General features: G+C 46.3%; 1 protein-coding gene across 1 annotated transcript in view; it reads left to right on the top strand.

The window, feature by feature from the left end:
* The first annotated feature begins 350 nt into the window (after positions 1-350).
* The window catches only part of LOC134980446 (potassium channel subfamily K member 1-like), a 39729-nt gene continuing 21923 nt past the window's right edge, over positions 351-18156 (top strand). The window contains exon 1 of the mRNA XM_063947280.1: positions 351-850. Coding sequence (XP_063803350.1) covers positions 532-850 — 319 coding nt within the window. The 5' untranslated portion in view covers positions 351-531. The remainder of the gene's footprint in view (positions 851-18156) is intronic.

Raw genomic sequence — 18156 nt, 5'->3', positions numbered from 1 at the left:
AGATGATACACAAAAAATGTAAAAAACTCATGTTGACCTTTTTTATGTCGACCTAGAGTCCCTGTCGACCTACTTACTGTCGACCAATAGTGGTCGACTTTGACACTGTGGACCTAAGTCTATTCTATCTAACATACCACACCCTTTCATATGTACTTGCTTAGACTTAGGGGTAATTTACTAAGGTGGGAGATTTTTAGAACTGGTGATGTTGCCCATAGCAACCAATCAGATTATAGCTATTATCTGCTAGAAGCAGCTAGATAAATGGTAAGTAGAATCTGATTGGTTGCCATGGGCAACATCACCAGTTCTAAAAATCTCCCACCTTAGTAAATTTACCCCTTAGTACCCGGGCTTATGGGGCAGTGCTCCATACCAGGTCTTAGCTCTGCTGCTTGGAGTGCAGGCCTCTATCTGCCTGATTAGTTGGGGCAGGTGCAGTAAGCTCAGGCCCATGCTGTCCGACGTATTGCAGCAGTGAGGCCGCCAGTTGCCTATTTTTCCAGCCGCCGGGCCAGCATTATTACCATGGTGAGCCGCAGCCCCCTGCTCCTCTGGCTGCTGCTGCTGGTCACCCACCTGCTCTACCTGCTGTTCGGAGCCTTCGTCTTCTGCAGCCTGGAGCAGCCGCAGGAGCAGCTGCTGCGGGAGGAGACGGAGGAGCTGTGGGCAGAGTTCCTGGGCAGCCACCCGTGTCTGTCCGAGGAGCCGCTGGATGACTTTCTCCGGAGGGCGCTGCTGATCCGGAGCTTCGGGGTGTCCGTTCTGCGCAACACATCCGACCTCCAGCTCAAGTGGGACTTCGTGTCAGCCCTGTTCTTCAGCGGCACCACCCTGACCACCATAGGTGGGTACATTGTCATCCCGAACACCTATCCTCAGCGTGACTTATACTGTACATGCCAATCACATACATGACCTATCATAAGCACATGTGTGACCTATCCTCAGCACATGCATGTCTTATACAGTATATGCCAATGACATACAGTATATGACCTACCCTAGTCACATGTGTGACTTACACATGCTAATCACATATGTGGCCTATCCTACACACATGTGACTCATACACACTAGTCCCATACATGACCTATCCTAAGAACATGCGTGATTTGTACACCTAAGTCCTAAGCCAAGGTTTCACAACTACGGTCCTCAAGGCACATTAACAGACCAGGTTTTAAGGATATCCATACAGTAATTAACCACAGGTGATTTAAGGGGGTCTGGGACTCAGGGTCGACAGCACAAAGGTCGACACTTTTTAGGTCGATGCCAATTGGTCGACACACCTTAGGTCGACAGGGTCAAAAGGTCGACAGGAACAAGGTCGACATGGAAAAAGGTCGACATGAGTTTTTTATGTTTTTTTGGTGTCGTTTTCTTCGTAGAGTGACCGGGAACCCGAATTAGTGCACCGCGTCCCCTCGCATGGCTCGCTTCGCTCGCCATGCTTCGGGCATGGTGCCTTCGCTCCGCTACCGCTTTGCTCGGCACACTTTACCGTTCCAATCGTAGTCCACGTGGATCGTTAAGTATGAAAAGGTTAAAAAAAAGGAAAAAATCGTGAAAAACTCATGTCGACCTTTTTCCATGTCGACCTTGTCCCTGTCGACCTTTTGACCCTGTCGACATAATGTGTGTCGACCAATTGGCGTCGACCTAAAGTGTGTCGACCTTTGTGCTGTCGACCTGGAGTCCGGATACCGATTTAAGGGACCAGAACGGCTGGGACTGGCTCCCTGCTGTGATCTCTGCCACTGTGGATCTTGTAGTGCACATTTTGGGGGGTGTCTGGGCGGGATTTACTAAAGGGAAAATGTGGTAAAACCCCTGTTTTACTGCATTTTCATATGTACTAACTCCCGATCGCCGCGTTTTCGCACCATAGGGTATCGCCATCTTTTTATGGCGATAACCTGTAGAAGTCTATGGGATTCTTACCGCCGCCGCCGCCCCGCACCGCTCACGACGGCCCTCCCCCCGGCATACCTGAGCCGCTGCTGGTGTGGCCCCCCTCCTCCTTCTCCCCCGCATCACAGCCTTGTCTCCTTCCGGCTGCAGGGGGGAGGAGGAGGAGCCCGGGGTCTCCCTGCACACGTCACCTCCCAAGTCTGGGAGGTGACGGAGACCCCCGCTGACCCCCACTGACCCTGGCAGACATCATCGCTGGGGGCCTCCTATACCGCATTGCGATACTAATCGCATATGTTAGTACATATGCGATTAGTATCGCTGCGAGGGGCGGCGATGTCTTATAGTACATCCCGCCCCCTGTGACAGCTGCCTACAGGGGAGGAAGAGATTACAGTTTCTGGTATGGTGAAGGGATGGGGTGAAACCAGGGGATCCGGTCTCTAGGTTGACAAGAATTAGGTCGACCACTGTTAATCAACCGTAAGTAGGTCGACAGGGACTCTAGGTCGACATGACAAAAGGTCGACATGAGTTTTTCACTTTTTTTATTTCCATTTTTTTCCCCCATTTTCATACTTTACGATCCACATGGACTACAATTGGGAACGGTAACCTTTGCCGAGCGCAGCCCGAAGAATGGCAAGCGAACACAGTGCACTAATTGGGGTTCCCCGTCACTGTACAGAGAAAACAACGCCAAAAAAAGTGAAAAACCTCATGTCGACCTAGGGTCCTTGTCGACCTAGACACCATGTCAACCTACTAACTGTTGACCAATAGTGGTCGACATAAACACTGTTGACTATCTAACATACCACACCCGAAACCAGAAACGCCCGGTCCTTTATGGGACCAGTAGTAGTACCCAAAGTAGGACTGCAGCAAAGAAGGCTAATAAGATATTAGCATTCATAAAATGGGGAATTGATGCTAGGGACGAGAGTATTATACTCCCGTTATATAAATCACTTGTGAGGCCACACCTTGAATACTGTGTACAATTCTGGGCACCTTACTACAAAAAGGATATCCTGGAGCTAGAAAAGGTTCAAAGGCGGGCGACCAAACTAATTAAGGGTATGGAGACGCTGGAATACGAGGAAAGGCTTGCAAGACTAGGCATGTTTACACTGGAAAAGAGGAGATTAAGAGGGGACATGATCAACATTTACAAATATATAAGGGGACAATATACAGATCTTGCGCAGGACCTGTTTTTGGTTAGATCAACACAGAGAACTCGTGGACACTCGCTCAGGTTAGAGGAGAGGAGATTCCACACAATACGGCGTAAAGGCTTTTTTACGGTAAGGACGATACGTGTTTGGAATTCCCTGCCCGAGGGAGTTGTAATGGCCAACTCAGTCAACACCTTTAAGAATGGGTTAGATAAATTCCTAATGGATAAGGATATCCAGGGTTACTGGGCATAGTCACGCACTATGGTTATTATAAAAAAGAGGGGTTAATCGGAAACGTCAGTCAGCAACTTCAGTCAAAATTTTATACAAAATAATCGTGCGTAGGAGACCACAAATAGGTTGAACCCGATGGACAATTGTCTTTTTTCAACCTTAGATACTATGTTACTATTGGTTGACAGTAAGTAGGTCGACCTTTTTTCTAGGTCGACAGGAATTTTTTTTTAAAATTATTTTTTTATTACTTTTTAATATTTTACGATCCACGTGGACTACAATTGGGATCAGTAATGTGTGCTGAGCACAGCGGCAGCGGAGCGAGACACCTTGCCCGAAGCTCGCGAGCCATGCGAGGGGACACGGTGCACTAATTGGGGTTCCCGGTCACTCTACGAAGAAAACAACACCAAAAACAATTACAAAACTCATGTCAACCTTTTTTCATGTCGACCTAGTTACTGTTGACCAATAGTGGTCGACCTAGACACTGTCGACCTAAGTCTAGTCTATCTAACATACCACACCCCTCAAACTCGTTCCCCTCACAGAGTCGCAAGTGAAATAATTAGCTCCACCTGTGGCTTTTAGGATGTGCAGATGTGTACCTGCTCGATGACCGGGAAAACGTGAGCTGTTTGGGGTCCTGAGGAGGACTTGTGTCATGTACAAATCACACATGTGCTTAGGGTTGTGTTCTCCAACCACAGTCCTCAAGGAGGGTGTATCTTCTTATTTGGCCAGCTACTTATTCACTTGTTTTTCGAGTTCCAGCTTCTAATTCAGAACATGTTGTATTAAAACAACTAAATCAAGTTCGATCACTCAGTACATTGTATAAACAATAATCGTATCCCTTACACGCAGTGTCGGACTGGAGCATGAAGGGCCCACTGGGGAAATGCAGTTGTAGGGGACCATGCATAGGGGTGTGACCAGTCTCCAGAGGGCTTGGCCACCACAGAGGCTAAGCAAAACATTAAATAGTGCTGGGTCTGGACAGAGCGTTAATACTGGCAGTGCATACACAATAGTGTACCAGATTAACATCCAATGCACGGGCAGTGGGGCCCACCGGGGATTTCACCTGTACCCCTGTGGGCAGTCTGACCCTGCTCACATGAATTGTATTTTGCCTGTGCAAACAAACTTTTGGGCATGAAACAGGCTGGCAAAGTGGGCATGTGTATTGATTTGAATAAGTAGCTGTAGTATTGCGAGGGTTAAATGGACTTGGGACACAGTTTTGACACCTGAAACCAACAGAGGGTGGTCACTTACATATGACCCACTTGTTCTTTACCTGGCCCAATACTGTTTTGGTCATGAAATTAGGTTTGCAGATTGGGCATAGGCACCATATTTTATCATTTGGAATTAGTAGCTGTGGTTTTGCGAGGGTTAAATAGTCTTTGGCCACAAATCTGACTCCTGAAACCAACAGAGGGTGATCAACTGGCATCACTTTAGGTGGTCCAATACATAAACTTCCATCAAGGCCTGGGTTCACAAGCATTTGGTAACCCAATGATTCCACACACCCAGTGCTTACTATGCACAGCAGTGGGAACAAACTAACTCAAAATTATACTGCACCATAGACTAATGTGGTATTGGAATGCTTTTGAGGTGTTATGCAAAAAGAACAATGATCACACTTACTGGGCAGCATTCAATTGATTTTCGCGCCCAATCTCCCATCTAAAAGGATGGGAGATTGCAGGGGTGATTTTTCAATTGTCACTTTATTGCGCTAATCGCTCCCATAGAAGTCAGATTTAGCCTCGTAAAACAGCTAAATCTGACCAAAGTGCTAGACGCAGTCACGAAAATGCTGTTTAAGCACCCAAATGGGTCACTTTGCGCCTTTCAGCTGAAATGCAAACACTGGCAGGCATCACGCACGAACGGAGCTACAATTGAATAGCTCTGTTTGGGCTCCATATAGTGGCAGAAAGCATTTGAATTCTGCCACTGTATCTTAATACAAGCTAGTGCAAACACTACGTATGTAAATTAATACAAGCTAGAGCCTATTTGGATTGTCAGCAGTGATGGACTTTAAATCTGGGGTTCTGTCAATATGAAAATCTTGAGTATTAAAAAATAAAATAAATGTAATCCCAAGTTTTGTGGTCCATTTAAGAGAAAATCGAAAGTATATTTGAAAGGAACCAGGTTTGTTGATTAGGAAAAAAACAAATAGAATTCTTTATTTTAGATTGCGGTTTATTGGGTCATTACCCAGTCCACACAACGGACTCCCTGAGGATATTTGTAGGGTGCTGAAACTTGGCTTTTGTAGACCTACTGCAGTCATGTCGGTCATTGCAGGTTTCTCTTTCCCAATCTTCATTTAATTCTGCTGTTGGACCATAAACTGATCACTTTATTTTTAAACTGAGCCCCTTAGGGTACTACAACAAATTGGCTCAGGTTTATGATGCGACAAGCCTTCAGGATGTGTATTGTGTAGGTGTAATTGTATACTGTGTCATACACAGTGGAGCATGATCACATGGAAATACAGAGTATATGACAGGTTAATGAGGTTGGTACATACGGTAATTAACATTACACGCAAACATAAATATGTACACAAATTATACACATTGAGAACTGTCCAGTTCATATATTTAAAAAATAATTAGTTACATAGGACCTATGGGTTTATTTCAGGCTAAGGCTAAATAAACCCCACAGTGGGATGGTTGCCAATTTATCCTCATGGGAAAATAAATCATTCATGACAGCGAAAGGTGACAAATTGTTAAATCCAGTTGTCCATTCATCTCCATGTCACCTGCTAATATATACCCCTTTCAAACATGCCAAGATTCCTGAGTTTTTTCCAGGGCTTGACCAAGTTACCTGGGTCTTGCGTATGTCTGAAAGGCATCAACCCAGGAACACATTCCCGGTTCAGTGCTACTGCTATTAATCAGGGTTTTTCCCGGGACTCTCATCTGATCAAGTCTTGAATGGTGCAGCCCGGCATTTTACTCCCAGGCTGCACCTAGAAGCTTCTCATTGGCCAGTTAGGGATGCCTGATGCATTCTGATTACATCATCAGCGGCAGCTGGTGTAGGAGAGAGCCGATGCACATGCATACAGTGCCAGTGCAAGCGTTCACAGTAAACGGAGGAGAAGGGTGCAAGTGCCAGGGGGTGAAGGACAAGAATGCCAGTGGTTTGATGAGAACAATGCCAGTGGTGAAAGTGGCATTGTGTTTGGCACCATGGTCAGATGTAATGACGGGCGAGTTTGGCAGCCTTGCGGGATGCCATGCAAACTGACTGACTTTTTTTTTTTTTAAGGGGCAGTCACTTACAAGCCATGGTTTTGCTTTGCAGGTGATTGCCCATTTAAAAAAATGTTAAAGTTTGGCCGGCATCCCGCACTGCTGCCAACCTCGTGCGTCATGGCGCAATGTCTTGAAGGAAAGTAGGAAGTAGTTCAGGAGCTGTTACATGTGAGGGGAAGGGAGGAAATGCCCAAATTACAAGCACTGATGAGGAAGCCATGATCTACGGCAACATTGCAAAGATCCTGTCCAGCAGGAATATTGTAAAGACACAACAGCAAGTTCTTAATGAACTAAAGTTCCTTAAGAAACTATATACAAAGGTCCATGAACACAATCGATATCGCAGTGGTATGGAAAGGATGGAGTGGCCCTTACATGATTTGCGCAGTACCTTTTTTGGGCATACAGCACTATGCAACCCTGTGGCCCTAACTGCATCCAGTGATGCTGGCATACTGTCTGCAACAGGCACGGCTTCGAGTATTGAGTGCAACCAGCAGAGCCCGTCATCTCAGGTCTTATTTGATGATACTGGCAGCGAAGCAGAGTCATCATCAGTCATACCACCATCAGCAAACTAAACACCGCCACAGATGTGAGTCCCAACCACAGAACCAAGGAGACAAGCCCACCCTACGCAGTAACGGTAAGTTCCCCTGTATTAACATTACTAAAAGCTTTGTGTTGCAGCGTTCGCCTTTGTGACATACTAATTTATACTAGGATTTGTCTATAAAATGGTAGTAGTATTATTATTATTATTATTATTATTATTACATTTTATTTATAAGTCGCCACAAGTGTTTTGCAGCGCCGTACAAAGGACAGTACAGGGAGACAAAACGTAGCATTACAGTAAATAAATAACAGAAATAGAGTACAGGTAACAAAGAGCACCACAATTCTCAAGACATAATTCAGCTAAGATGTAAGTAGTGAGGGAGTGATCATCGTACTACTTGGGGCTGGCGGCCATAGATGGAGATGAGCCTTTACCAGCAGGAGAAAAAGCAGGTAAAGATGGTCGCTGAGTAGGAGAGAGCTGCGAGTGAAATGTGTCGAGAAGAGGGCTTTGACAACAAGAGAAAAGAGGGCCCTGCACTGAAGAGCTAACAATCTAGTGGAAAGGGGTGACAGATGACAGGTGCAAGCAAGCGGGAGGCAGCCTGATGGAAGTATGTAAGCAAAGCAGAGATGTTCAAGGCATGGGGCAGGGGGATGGAGGAGCAGCCTCAGGACTAGGTTATGCATCGGAAGGGTACGCTTTATTTATTTATTTATTTATTTATTTATTACCAGTTATTTATATAGCGCACACATATTCCGTAGCGCTTTACAGATAATATTTTGCCCATTAACATTAGTCCCTGCCCCAGTGGAGCTTACAATCTATATTCCCAATCGCATGTACACACAGACACATTCACACTAGGGTTAATTTAGTTGGAAGCCAATTAATCTACCATTATATTTTTGGATTGTGGGAGGAAACCGGAGTACCCGGAGGAAACCCACGCAAGTACGGGGAGAATATACAAACTCCACACAGTTAGGACCGTGATGGGATTTGAACCCATGACCTCATTGCTGTGAGGCAGTAATGCTAACCATTACACCATCCGTACTGCCCTATTTCTTTGATGAAGAGGTGGGTTTTCAGTGCCCATTTGAAGCTTTGCAAGGTCGGGGAGAGTCTAATGGAGTGGGGGAGCGCTGTAAACACTTAAATAACCAGTATAGTGAAGGCTGTGACTTAATTGGTACGTTGTTAAATATTGAACAAGTGTTGCAGAGTGCTAGAGTGAAACCGTATCTGTTGCAGCGTTCAACTTGTGCTAGAGGACGGTAACAGCAATCACAGATGTGTTGATAGGGGTGTGGTATGGCTGACCGATGTCAGTGCAGCAAGCCCCTTGCGGGCTCGGTGGGGATCTGCGGTTGCCATGGGTTCTATTCCCACTCTATGGGTGTCGTGGACACCCACGAGTGGAAATAGTCCCAGTTGGTCGGCATGCCGACTGTCGGAATAGTGAGGGGGCGGGATTTTGGGGGAGGTCATGTGACCGTCGGTCACATGAATACCACCCGTTGATAGTGCTGCCCTTTAATTTGTAGTACCGTTTACACTCATGTGTTGCAAACATTTTGAACGTTTGTGATGCTTTTATTTATTTATTTTTGCTTTGGTTTTCACAGTTCCAACTCGTAAGAAGAAGACCAATACTGAGGTTGCTACAAGAGCCATGAGTAATATCCTGTGCATGCAAGTAAGAGAGCTGAATTTGGAATGGCGGGTTCAAGAGGATGCCAGACTGCAGCGATTCATGGACAATGAATGTCACTTGCAGAGCAGTTTGCTATCGCAAATGGTAGCTATGCAGGAAAGGGTCAGTTATGATTACCGTGAATTTACCCAAATCTGCTCAACACCACCACAGTTGCCACCCTGCACCCATTATACCTAACAAGCACACTGACGCACCTGATTTGGGCCTACATCCCAGTGTGCACAACAAGCTCAGACTCCACAAGCCTTTTTAGAGAGTACATTTAAGAATGGCCAAAGAGGCGAACTATTTCTAAGTTCATTGTCCATTACTACTACTTTTACAACATCCTACTCCAAACAATAGTTCAGAGTTTACAGTATATCGAAATATTTAAATGTAGTGTGCACAGAAATCTTGTGATCATATGTATGGGCAAATTTTATTCATAGGTTTTAATTAATAATATACTTTTTTTTTTTTGTGAGTTATGGTAAATGTATCTGGTCCTAATACAGAAATATGAAGTGTATTGTGCACAGAAGTAGATGTGCACTTTTCTTTTTGTATTTTGTGGGGTGTCTTGCCTCTTTCTGATAAAAGTTTTTTATATTGGGCTAAATGTTTCCGCTCATAATATGAGCTACTTATAACAAAGTCCACACAGAAATATGGAGAGAATTTTGTATGTAAAGAGAAGTGCACTGTTAGTCTGTATTCTTATGGTGTGGTTTTTTTTTTTTGTCTGCAATTATTTCATATTGAGCAAATATGGAGGTATGGCTTTCACACGTTTTTGAATTTGATAAAAATATTTTATTAAAATAAAACGTGTTGTGGACAGACAACTGGCTTGGCATTTATTATATTTACGTATAACATAGAATTCATATTTCTCTAACGTCCTAGTGGATGCTGGGGACTCCGTAAGGACCATGGGGAATAGACGGGCTCCACAGGAGACTGGGCACTCTAAGAAAGAATTAGTACTACTGGTGTGCACTGGCTCCTCCCTCTATGCCCCTCCTCCAGACCTCAGTTAGAATCTGTGCCCGGAAGGAGCTGGGTGCATTTTAGTGAGCTCTCCTGAGCTTGCTATTAAGAAAGTATTTTAGTTAGGTTTTTTTATTTTCAGAGAGCTTCTGCTGGCAACAGACTCTCTGCTACGTGGGACTGAGGGGAGAGAAGCAAACCTACTAACTGCGGCTAGGTTGCGCTTCTTCGGCTACTGGACACCATTAGCTCCAGAGGGTTTGAACACAGGAACTTAACCTTGGTCGTCCGTTCCCGGAGCCGCGCCGCCGTCCCCCTTGCAGAGCCAGAAGACAGAAGCCGGCGGATGAAGCAAGAAGACGTCAAAATCGGCGGCAGAAGACTCCTGTCTTCACATGAGCTAGCGCACAGCTGCGCCCACACTAACCCACACACTCCGGTCACTGTAGGGTGCAGGGGGGGGGGGGGGCGCCCTGGGCAGCAATTGAGTACCTCCTGGCAAAAGCAGCATATATACAGCTGGGCACTGTGTATATGCATGAGCCCCCGCCATTTTTGCACCAAATCGCGGGACAGAAGCCCGTCGCTGAGGGGGCGGGGCTTTTTCCTCAGCACTCACCAGCGCCATTTTCTCTCCACAGCTCCGCTGAGAGGAAGCTCCCCAGGCTCTCCCCTGCAGACTCACGGTAGAAAGACGGTAAAAAGAGAGGGGGGGCACATAAATTTAGCGCAATAATCATATATACAGCAGCTACTGGGTAAACACTAAGTTACTGTGTGATTCCTGGGTCATATAGCGCTGGGGTGTGTGCTGGCATACTCTCTCATGCAGCCAGATGTACTAAGCTTGAAAAGTGATAAATATCACTGTGATAAAGCACCAGCCAATCGGCTCCTAACTGTCATTTTTCAAACACAGCCTGTGACATGGCAGTTAGGAGACGATTGGCTGGTGCTTTATCACAGTGATATTTATCACTTTTCAAGCTTAGTACATCTGGCCCTCTGTCTCTCCAAAAGGCCTTGTGGGGGTCCTGTCCTCATATAGAGCATTCCCTGTGTGTGTGGTGTGTCGGTACGCTTGTGTCGACATGTTTGACGAGGAGGGATATGTGGAGGCAGAGCAGGTGCAGATCTGTGTGTATATATAATATTAGTGTATATGTGAGCTGACATACACAATGTCAGTGGTGACGTATTGTCAGTGCTTTGTGATCAATGCCTTGAGTACCATGGTATACCTGTAGAACTCTGTAGTTCATTTTTCACTTATAGCAGCCCCTTTCCCATCTGCACTAAGTTACCCCCAGGCCTGGTGATATGTCATAAACTAAACCTCAAGCAGGTTACAAGATCAGCAGAGGTGGTGATAAACATGGAAGACTAGTCAGGTACAGATCGGACTTCAGGCATCTGGCTATTGGATGCTGTAACAGACAGGGTTATTATGGGATACTGAGTCAGAGGGAAGCAGAACACACCCCTGTAGCCTTTGGCTATTCTGAGTGGATATAAGGGACTACCTGTTTGCATTGGAATGTATTTCACTGCCATTGCCTAAGAGGTGATGCTCTACCAAGAGTTTATTGTGGGATCCGTTGTGTTGAAATTATTTGGACTTTGATCCGTGTCACTTATTTTGGACCTTGTCTCTGCTTAAGGGCTGTGTCTACAACCCTGCTAATACTTACGTGGGCTCGCCAGCAGTTTGTGCCTAGCCACAGGATTTTGTTGGATTGATTTTTTCATTTTGTTGGATTCTACTATTGCCAAGAGTGGTGTGCTATGTTTAACCCAGATCTACTGCTGTGTTCATCTATTCTTGTGACGGAGTGATCTGCAAACCCTGTGTCCTCACAGATGCAATGTTACAAGTTGAGGTCAGGGTGGGCGGCTTACAATAATATATAGTAACAGGCAAAAGTTGAGGCAGGAAGCAGACAAGAATAACCAGTTACTTGGCAGAGGTTGAGATGGGCGGCAGACAGAATAGTCAATACAAACAGTCTCTAACAAGCAGGGCAGCTGACATACCACAGTACAAGCCAGTCATGTGAATATAAGTGAGTGCCACTGACAGCCTTATAAACCCATCTTTAGCCATTCAATTCAGTCCTCGTAGCACTAATGAATGCATAGTGTCTGATCACTCCTGGAAGTCAGTAAATGCATCTGATAAACGGTGACTGACTGAGGCTGCCTAATGTTTCTGTGCCAGTGTCTAGGACTATTCCTTTCAGCCTGTTACCTAATGGGGCCCATACACTTGTGAGATATCTGGTACAACCGTTCGATTTCGACCGCATCTGTGAGATAAATCGCAGGATTGTATGCACGTTTTATGTACCATGCGACTCAATGCGCGGGCACTCCGGTCGAATCTCGCGTCTCAAGATGATATGTGCTGCACTTAATATTTATCGTGTCGCACGTGCGATCGCATGCTGTTTTTATCACATTCGATTTATCACACTGCGAGGTGCGATCTGTGAAGACAGGAGCCGACTTCCTGGCCATTCCTCTTCACCCACTGTGCACATGACTAGAGAAGAGGCTGGAAGCACGCTGCTGAGCTCCCAAACAGCAGACAAGGTAGGCAGGCTACACCACTGGCCACTAATGATTATTATGCTTTTTTTTACCACCACTGCCCAACGTTATGCTGCTCTACCCGCCATTATACTGGCTCACTGCCCAAAATGCTGCACCACTGCAAGCCACTGGCCGTGCCCTGTCCACCATTATGCTGCCCCACTGCAAGCCACAGCCCACCATTATGCTGCCCCACTGCAAGCCACTGCCCACCATTATGCTGCTACCTGTAACCACCATTCTGCTGGCCCACTGCCCAAAACACTGCCCAAAATGCTGCCCCACTGCAAGCCACTGGCCGCGCCTTGTCCACCATTATGCTACTGCACTACAAGCCGCTGCCACCTACAGTATACCCACCATTCTGCTGGCCCACTGCCTAAAATGCTGCACCACTGCAAGCCACTGGCCGCGCCCTGTTCACCATTATGCTGCTGCACTGCAAGCCACTGGCCGCACCCTGTCCACGATTATGCTGCTGCACTGCAAGCCACTGCCCACCATTATGCTGCCACCTATACCCACCATTCTGCTGGCCCACTGCCTAAAATGCTGCACCACTGCAAGCCACTGGCCATGCTCTGTCCACCATTATGCTGCTGCACTGCAAGCCACTAGCCACCATTATGCTGCCACCTATACCCACCATTCTGCTGGTCCACTGCCCAAAATGCTGCCCCACTGCAAGCCACTGCCCACCATTATGCTACTGCACCCTGCACACCAATGTATTATCACAACATATTTCAGATAATTCACAGCAGTAACTAGAAAACAAACTTTATTTAACCAGAATAATGCAACTTTTTTCATGTTTATTCATTTTCCTTTTTTTTTTTTTTTTTTTATTCTGCAGATGTCTTATGAGAGCTGTAATTTTCGATCAGGCTTTATCAGCCTGTAACATGAGGAGGATTGTCGCTGGCTGACGTCCTCACCGGACTACAGCAACAAGCAGAAGAGGGAGGCTGCCTATAACCGCCTGGTGGAGTACTCCAAGCCCACCTTCTTTGGGGCCTCTGTGGCCTGGGTCCGTAAGAAAATTGCAAATATACGGACAGTTTTCGTAAAAGAGAACCGCAAGGTGGAGGATTCCAAGAGGTCAGGTGCCGCAGCTGTGGTATTTCAAAGAACTAAACTTCCTCCTGGAGAAACGGTCAGCTAAGGAGTCCCCAGTGGTGATGGCAGAGTCCGAGGAGGGAAGTCTGCATGTGGAGGAGGCCGAAGGGGTAAGTTGCTTTTAATTATCTGATGTATTCCTCCGGCCATGCCACAGCTCCTTCCCCATTGAAAGGTTACTGCAGGTGCTCCCACCGAGGAAATCGGCACTTACTCCAATGGCTGGTTGGGGTCTTCCGGTCCTGCTGGGAGCAAAGATATTTGCCTCGTGGCCTTCCGTCGGATTATGTTGTGCAGTATACAGCATGCTGTTACTACAGAGTCACTTTTGTCCAGCCTCAAGTTGATGGGTCGGTGGAAGATCCTGAACCGGTTGCTGAGAATGCCAAATGCATTCTCAACAATTCGACGGGCCCTGGAAAGGCGGTAGTTGAAAATGCAAAATGCGCCTGTCGTGGTTCAGGACTCTTTGCGGGTAGGGCTTCATTATGTGTGTGCAGTGCGAAGGCCTCATCTGCCACGAACACAAATCCCAGCCCATTCTTTGTTTGCTCAACAGGCGGCAGATGAATGGAGTTAGTGGTGAGCCTCTCATAGAAACGTGTATTCTTCAAGGATCCACCATCTGAGCAACGACCATTTTTCCCAACATCCAGGAAAATAAATTCATAGTTTGCGTTGACCACCGCCATGAGAATAATGCAATGCACAGGTTTTGTACAAAACACTCGCAGGACAACTGACACCAGAGTGAAACGTTCATGGGCCAGAACATCAAGCATCTGCTCCTCATCTCCCTTTTACCTTCAGTCCACAACCCACCTACCCTTCCTCCAGTACCCATACTCCTCCACATCCCAGCCTCCATTCCAGTTATCTGCAACCGCAGGCCCCACCCACCTCCCCTCCCTCCCCTTTCCATCCTCCTCAAACCAGCTAACCTTCCCGTTATCGTCAACCCCCACCCACCCTTCCCCCACTATCCAATCTCCTCCTCAACCCAGCTACCCTTTCCAAGCCAGCCACACATCCACCGTCCCCTCCGCAGTTTTGACCTCCTTGATGTCAGAGGGAGATCAGGAGGAGACAAGTCTCTTACAAATGTAGGGTGATTCTGACATACTGCTACCCTTGTTATACATACCAACAGATGTGGTGCATTCTGATACTACAGCATTGAGTGGCACCGCTGCCAGGGGCACAATGCACACACGCAACTTGGTGCAGGTTGATGGAACCGGGGACCCATCTTCCTACCCCAAGCTGCATGTGTGCCGTGTGCCCCTGGCTGCCGTGCCACTCAACGCCGTAGTATCAGAATGCACCACATTTGTTGCTATATATGGCAATTATTTTTTGATTTCATATATGTAATGATGCAGATGTGCTGCATCATGAAAACTGTTGCTAAAGTTCAGCCATGTTGGGCACATATATAATAAAACAGTTATGTTTTGAAATAAAAAGCTAATTTTTCTCTTACGTCCTAGAGGATGCTGGATTCCATATTAGTACCATGGGTATAGACGGGTCCACCAAGAGCCATTGGCACTTTAAGAGTTAAATAGTGTGGGCTGGCTACTCCCTCTATGCCCCTCCTACCAGACTCGGTTTAGAAAATGCCCGGAGGAGCCGGTCACAGCTAGGGGAGCTCTACAGAGTTCTTTTAGAAAAAGTTTTTTCCTTTGTTTTCAGAGTTTGTTACAGGGAGGCTGCTGGCGACAGCCTCTCTGCAGCGAGGGACTGAGGGGGGGAGCAGTGTCCGCCCTGCGGGGTCTTGAGCCACTGGTCCCGCTGACTGGACATTGAGCTCCATAGGGGTCCGATCGCGCCTCGCTACAGCGGAACGCTCACCCCGGCAGCCAGCCGCCACCCCCTCGGGGAGATGAAGTGTGGTGAGTGAGTCACTGTTCCCCCTTGCAAGCGGGGGGGCCAGTGTGAAGAGGGCGGCTAGAGGGTGGGAGCGCGGTCTTAGCAAATACAAATACAGTTTTAAAAATAAAATGTTTTGTAAATCTACAAGCAATGTGTGGTGTTGTTTTCTTACCTTGCAATACTTGTACTGAAGCACCTTAATAATAGCCTTGCAGGTTTCAGGTATAATGTGTCCCAAACCCTGCGCAGAGATACGGGTCCCAAACTTCAGGTTCTCAAATGACTGTCTAGTAGCAAGGAACCTCAGGGTATCCACAAGCCTTTCCTGAGCAGGGATAGGTACCCTCCATTTGGTATCCCGCTTCTGTATGTGGTGGGGGGGGGGGTCACCAGACTCAGCAACTCCTGGAAGGTGTCATCATCTATGCGCAGGAAGTTGTGGTGGTAGTCTGGGGTTGTTGTCCCTGATCTCATCCAGGAGGGGCATGTAGGACCGAGTAGGCCTTTTAAGTAACCAGCCCTTCGTCCAGCAAGATCTCTCTCTCCGACTTTGCTGGGCACTCTCCCGGTCTCCCCTCATCTTGAGCACAGTGTAGCACGAGAGCCTGATAGCGAGTAGAATCCATCTCTACACACAGCATTATAGAAACACTTTGTAATGCAAGCAGAACAAAGCAGTGCACGGTAGCTACCAATGTGGAACAAGCAGCAGGTATAAACCAAACTTCTCTAGTCACAAAGCAAACAGAAGTGCACAGAGTTAAAATGGCTGCCTGTTTATATATCCCCCAGTTAACCCAGCAGCTTTCTATTTACATTTTTAAAGATCTTGCAGACAAATCTGGTGTGCTTTAGTCAGCATGCGATGCGATCGCATTCGATCATCCGATGTCATCCGATTTCCGGTCGTAAGGGGCATGCGATAAATCGCAAGATTGTTTGCGCATCGAATGCACAAAAAAAAATCACTTTAGATGCGATTTATCTCAAGGTGAGTTTCAAGGGAAATTGTGCCCGATATCGTGTCGAATGCAATTGCACAAGTGTATGGGCACCATTAGAACTGAAGTTGGGAGTTTCCTGACTTTAGAACTACACTTGTGCAGGGACACTCAGTGGGACATATGTACTAAGCCTTGGAGAGTGATAAAATTGAAAGAAAGAAACTGCGAACCAATCGGCTCCTATCATTTTACAAAGACATGCCCTTATTTATCAATGAGTGATAAATTTCACTGAGAGTGATAAATTGCACCAGCCAATCAGCTCCTAACTGACATGTTACAGACTGTGTTTGAAAAATGTCAGTTAGGAGTGGATTGGCTGGTGCAATTTATCACTCACAGTGAAATTTATCACTCATTGATAAATAAGGGCAACAGTCTGTAAAATAACAGGAGCTGATTGGTTGGTACTTCTCTCCGCTGTATCACTCGCTAAGGCTTTGTACATCTACCCCAATGTAGTTTATCTGCAATGAGAAGAGGTCCTACTTCATGGTATATACAGGCACATACTGTATGTACACTAGATATGAAAAGCAGTTCAAGCTTCCAAGTACTGTATGTTTCATTTTATGTTTTTGTGAGTATATCTTCTCTGTATTTAACACTCCAACTTTGATGTACTATATGATTTTGGAGATCTAATACCAGTGCTGCCATGAAATCTCTCTGTAGGCTGCAATTACTTGTCAACAGATTTAGGTAAGCACAATGGCAAGGAAATTGCTTCCCTGCCAGCACCTATTCTTTCCTGCATTGGATACTCTGTACAAGTACATAACAGATTGAAATGAGCTTAGATTTCTATGCATTGTTACATAAGTGTATAATGGAAATGCAATGTAACAGTGTTTAACATTTTAAATTTAAAATAGTCAATGTTCGTGTAATTAAAAGGAGACTATGCATTCATCATACCAAACATCTTTGGCATAATGCCCAAAGTCTCTAAGTAAGTACAAAGTAGCAAGATGTTATTGTGCATTTAGTACGATGACCCATGTTTGTCAAACAGAAAATAGGCTTTTAATTACCTACTGGTAAATCCTTTTCTCGAAGTCCGTAAAGGATGCTGGGGTCCACATTAGTACTATGGGGTATAGACGGGTCCCTTGGGAGCCATGGGCACTTTAAGAGTTTAATAGTGTGGGCTGGCTCCTCCCTCTATGCCCCTCCTACCAGACCCAGTCTAGAAACTGTGCCCGAGGAGACGGACATACTTTGAGATAAGGAAATACACAGTGGTCAGATTCGCACCAGCTCACGCATAACAATAGAAAACCAAGCTATCCAGCCTGAAACAATTCAGCAATGGCTGAACCACAGTACTTAGCCAAGTAACAAGGCAGTACTGAACCAAGTAACAACTGCAGGAAAACTAAGCTCTGGATTTACCGGTAGGTAATTAAAATCCTATTTTGTCTTATAACCTAGGGGATGCTGGGGTCCACATTAGTACCATGGGGATGTACCAAAGCTCTCCGGGAGGGGGAGCGCGGAGGCTCATGCAGAACAGATTGACCAAACTTAAGGTTCTCAGAGGACAAAGTATTGAACTTGTAGAACTTCGCAAACCTGTTTGACCTTGACCAAGTAGCCACTCGGCAAAGTTGTAAAGCCGAGACACCCCGGGCAGCCGCCCAGGAAGAACCCACTT

Source organism: Pseudophryne corroboree, chromosome 12 (genome assembly GCF_028390025.1).
Source record: "Pseudophryne corroboree isolate aPseCor3 chromosome 12, aPseCor3.hap2, whole genome shotgun sequence".
Classification (NCBI taxonomy): Eukaryota; Metazoa; Chordata; class Amphibia; order Anura; family Myobatrachidae; genus Pseudophryne; species Pseudophryne corroboree.
The sequence above is the reverse complement of the archived record's forward strand: the minus strand, read 5'-3'. Positions and strand labels throughout refer to the sequence as shown.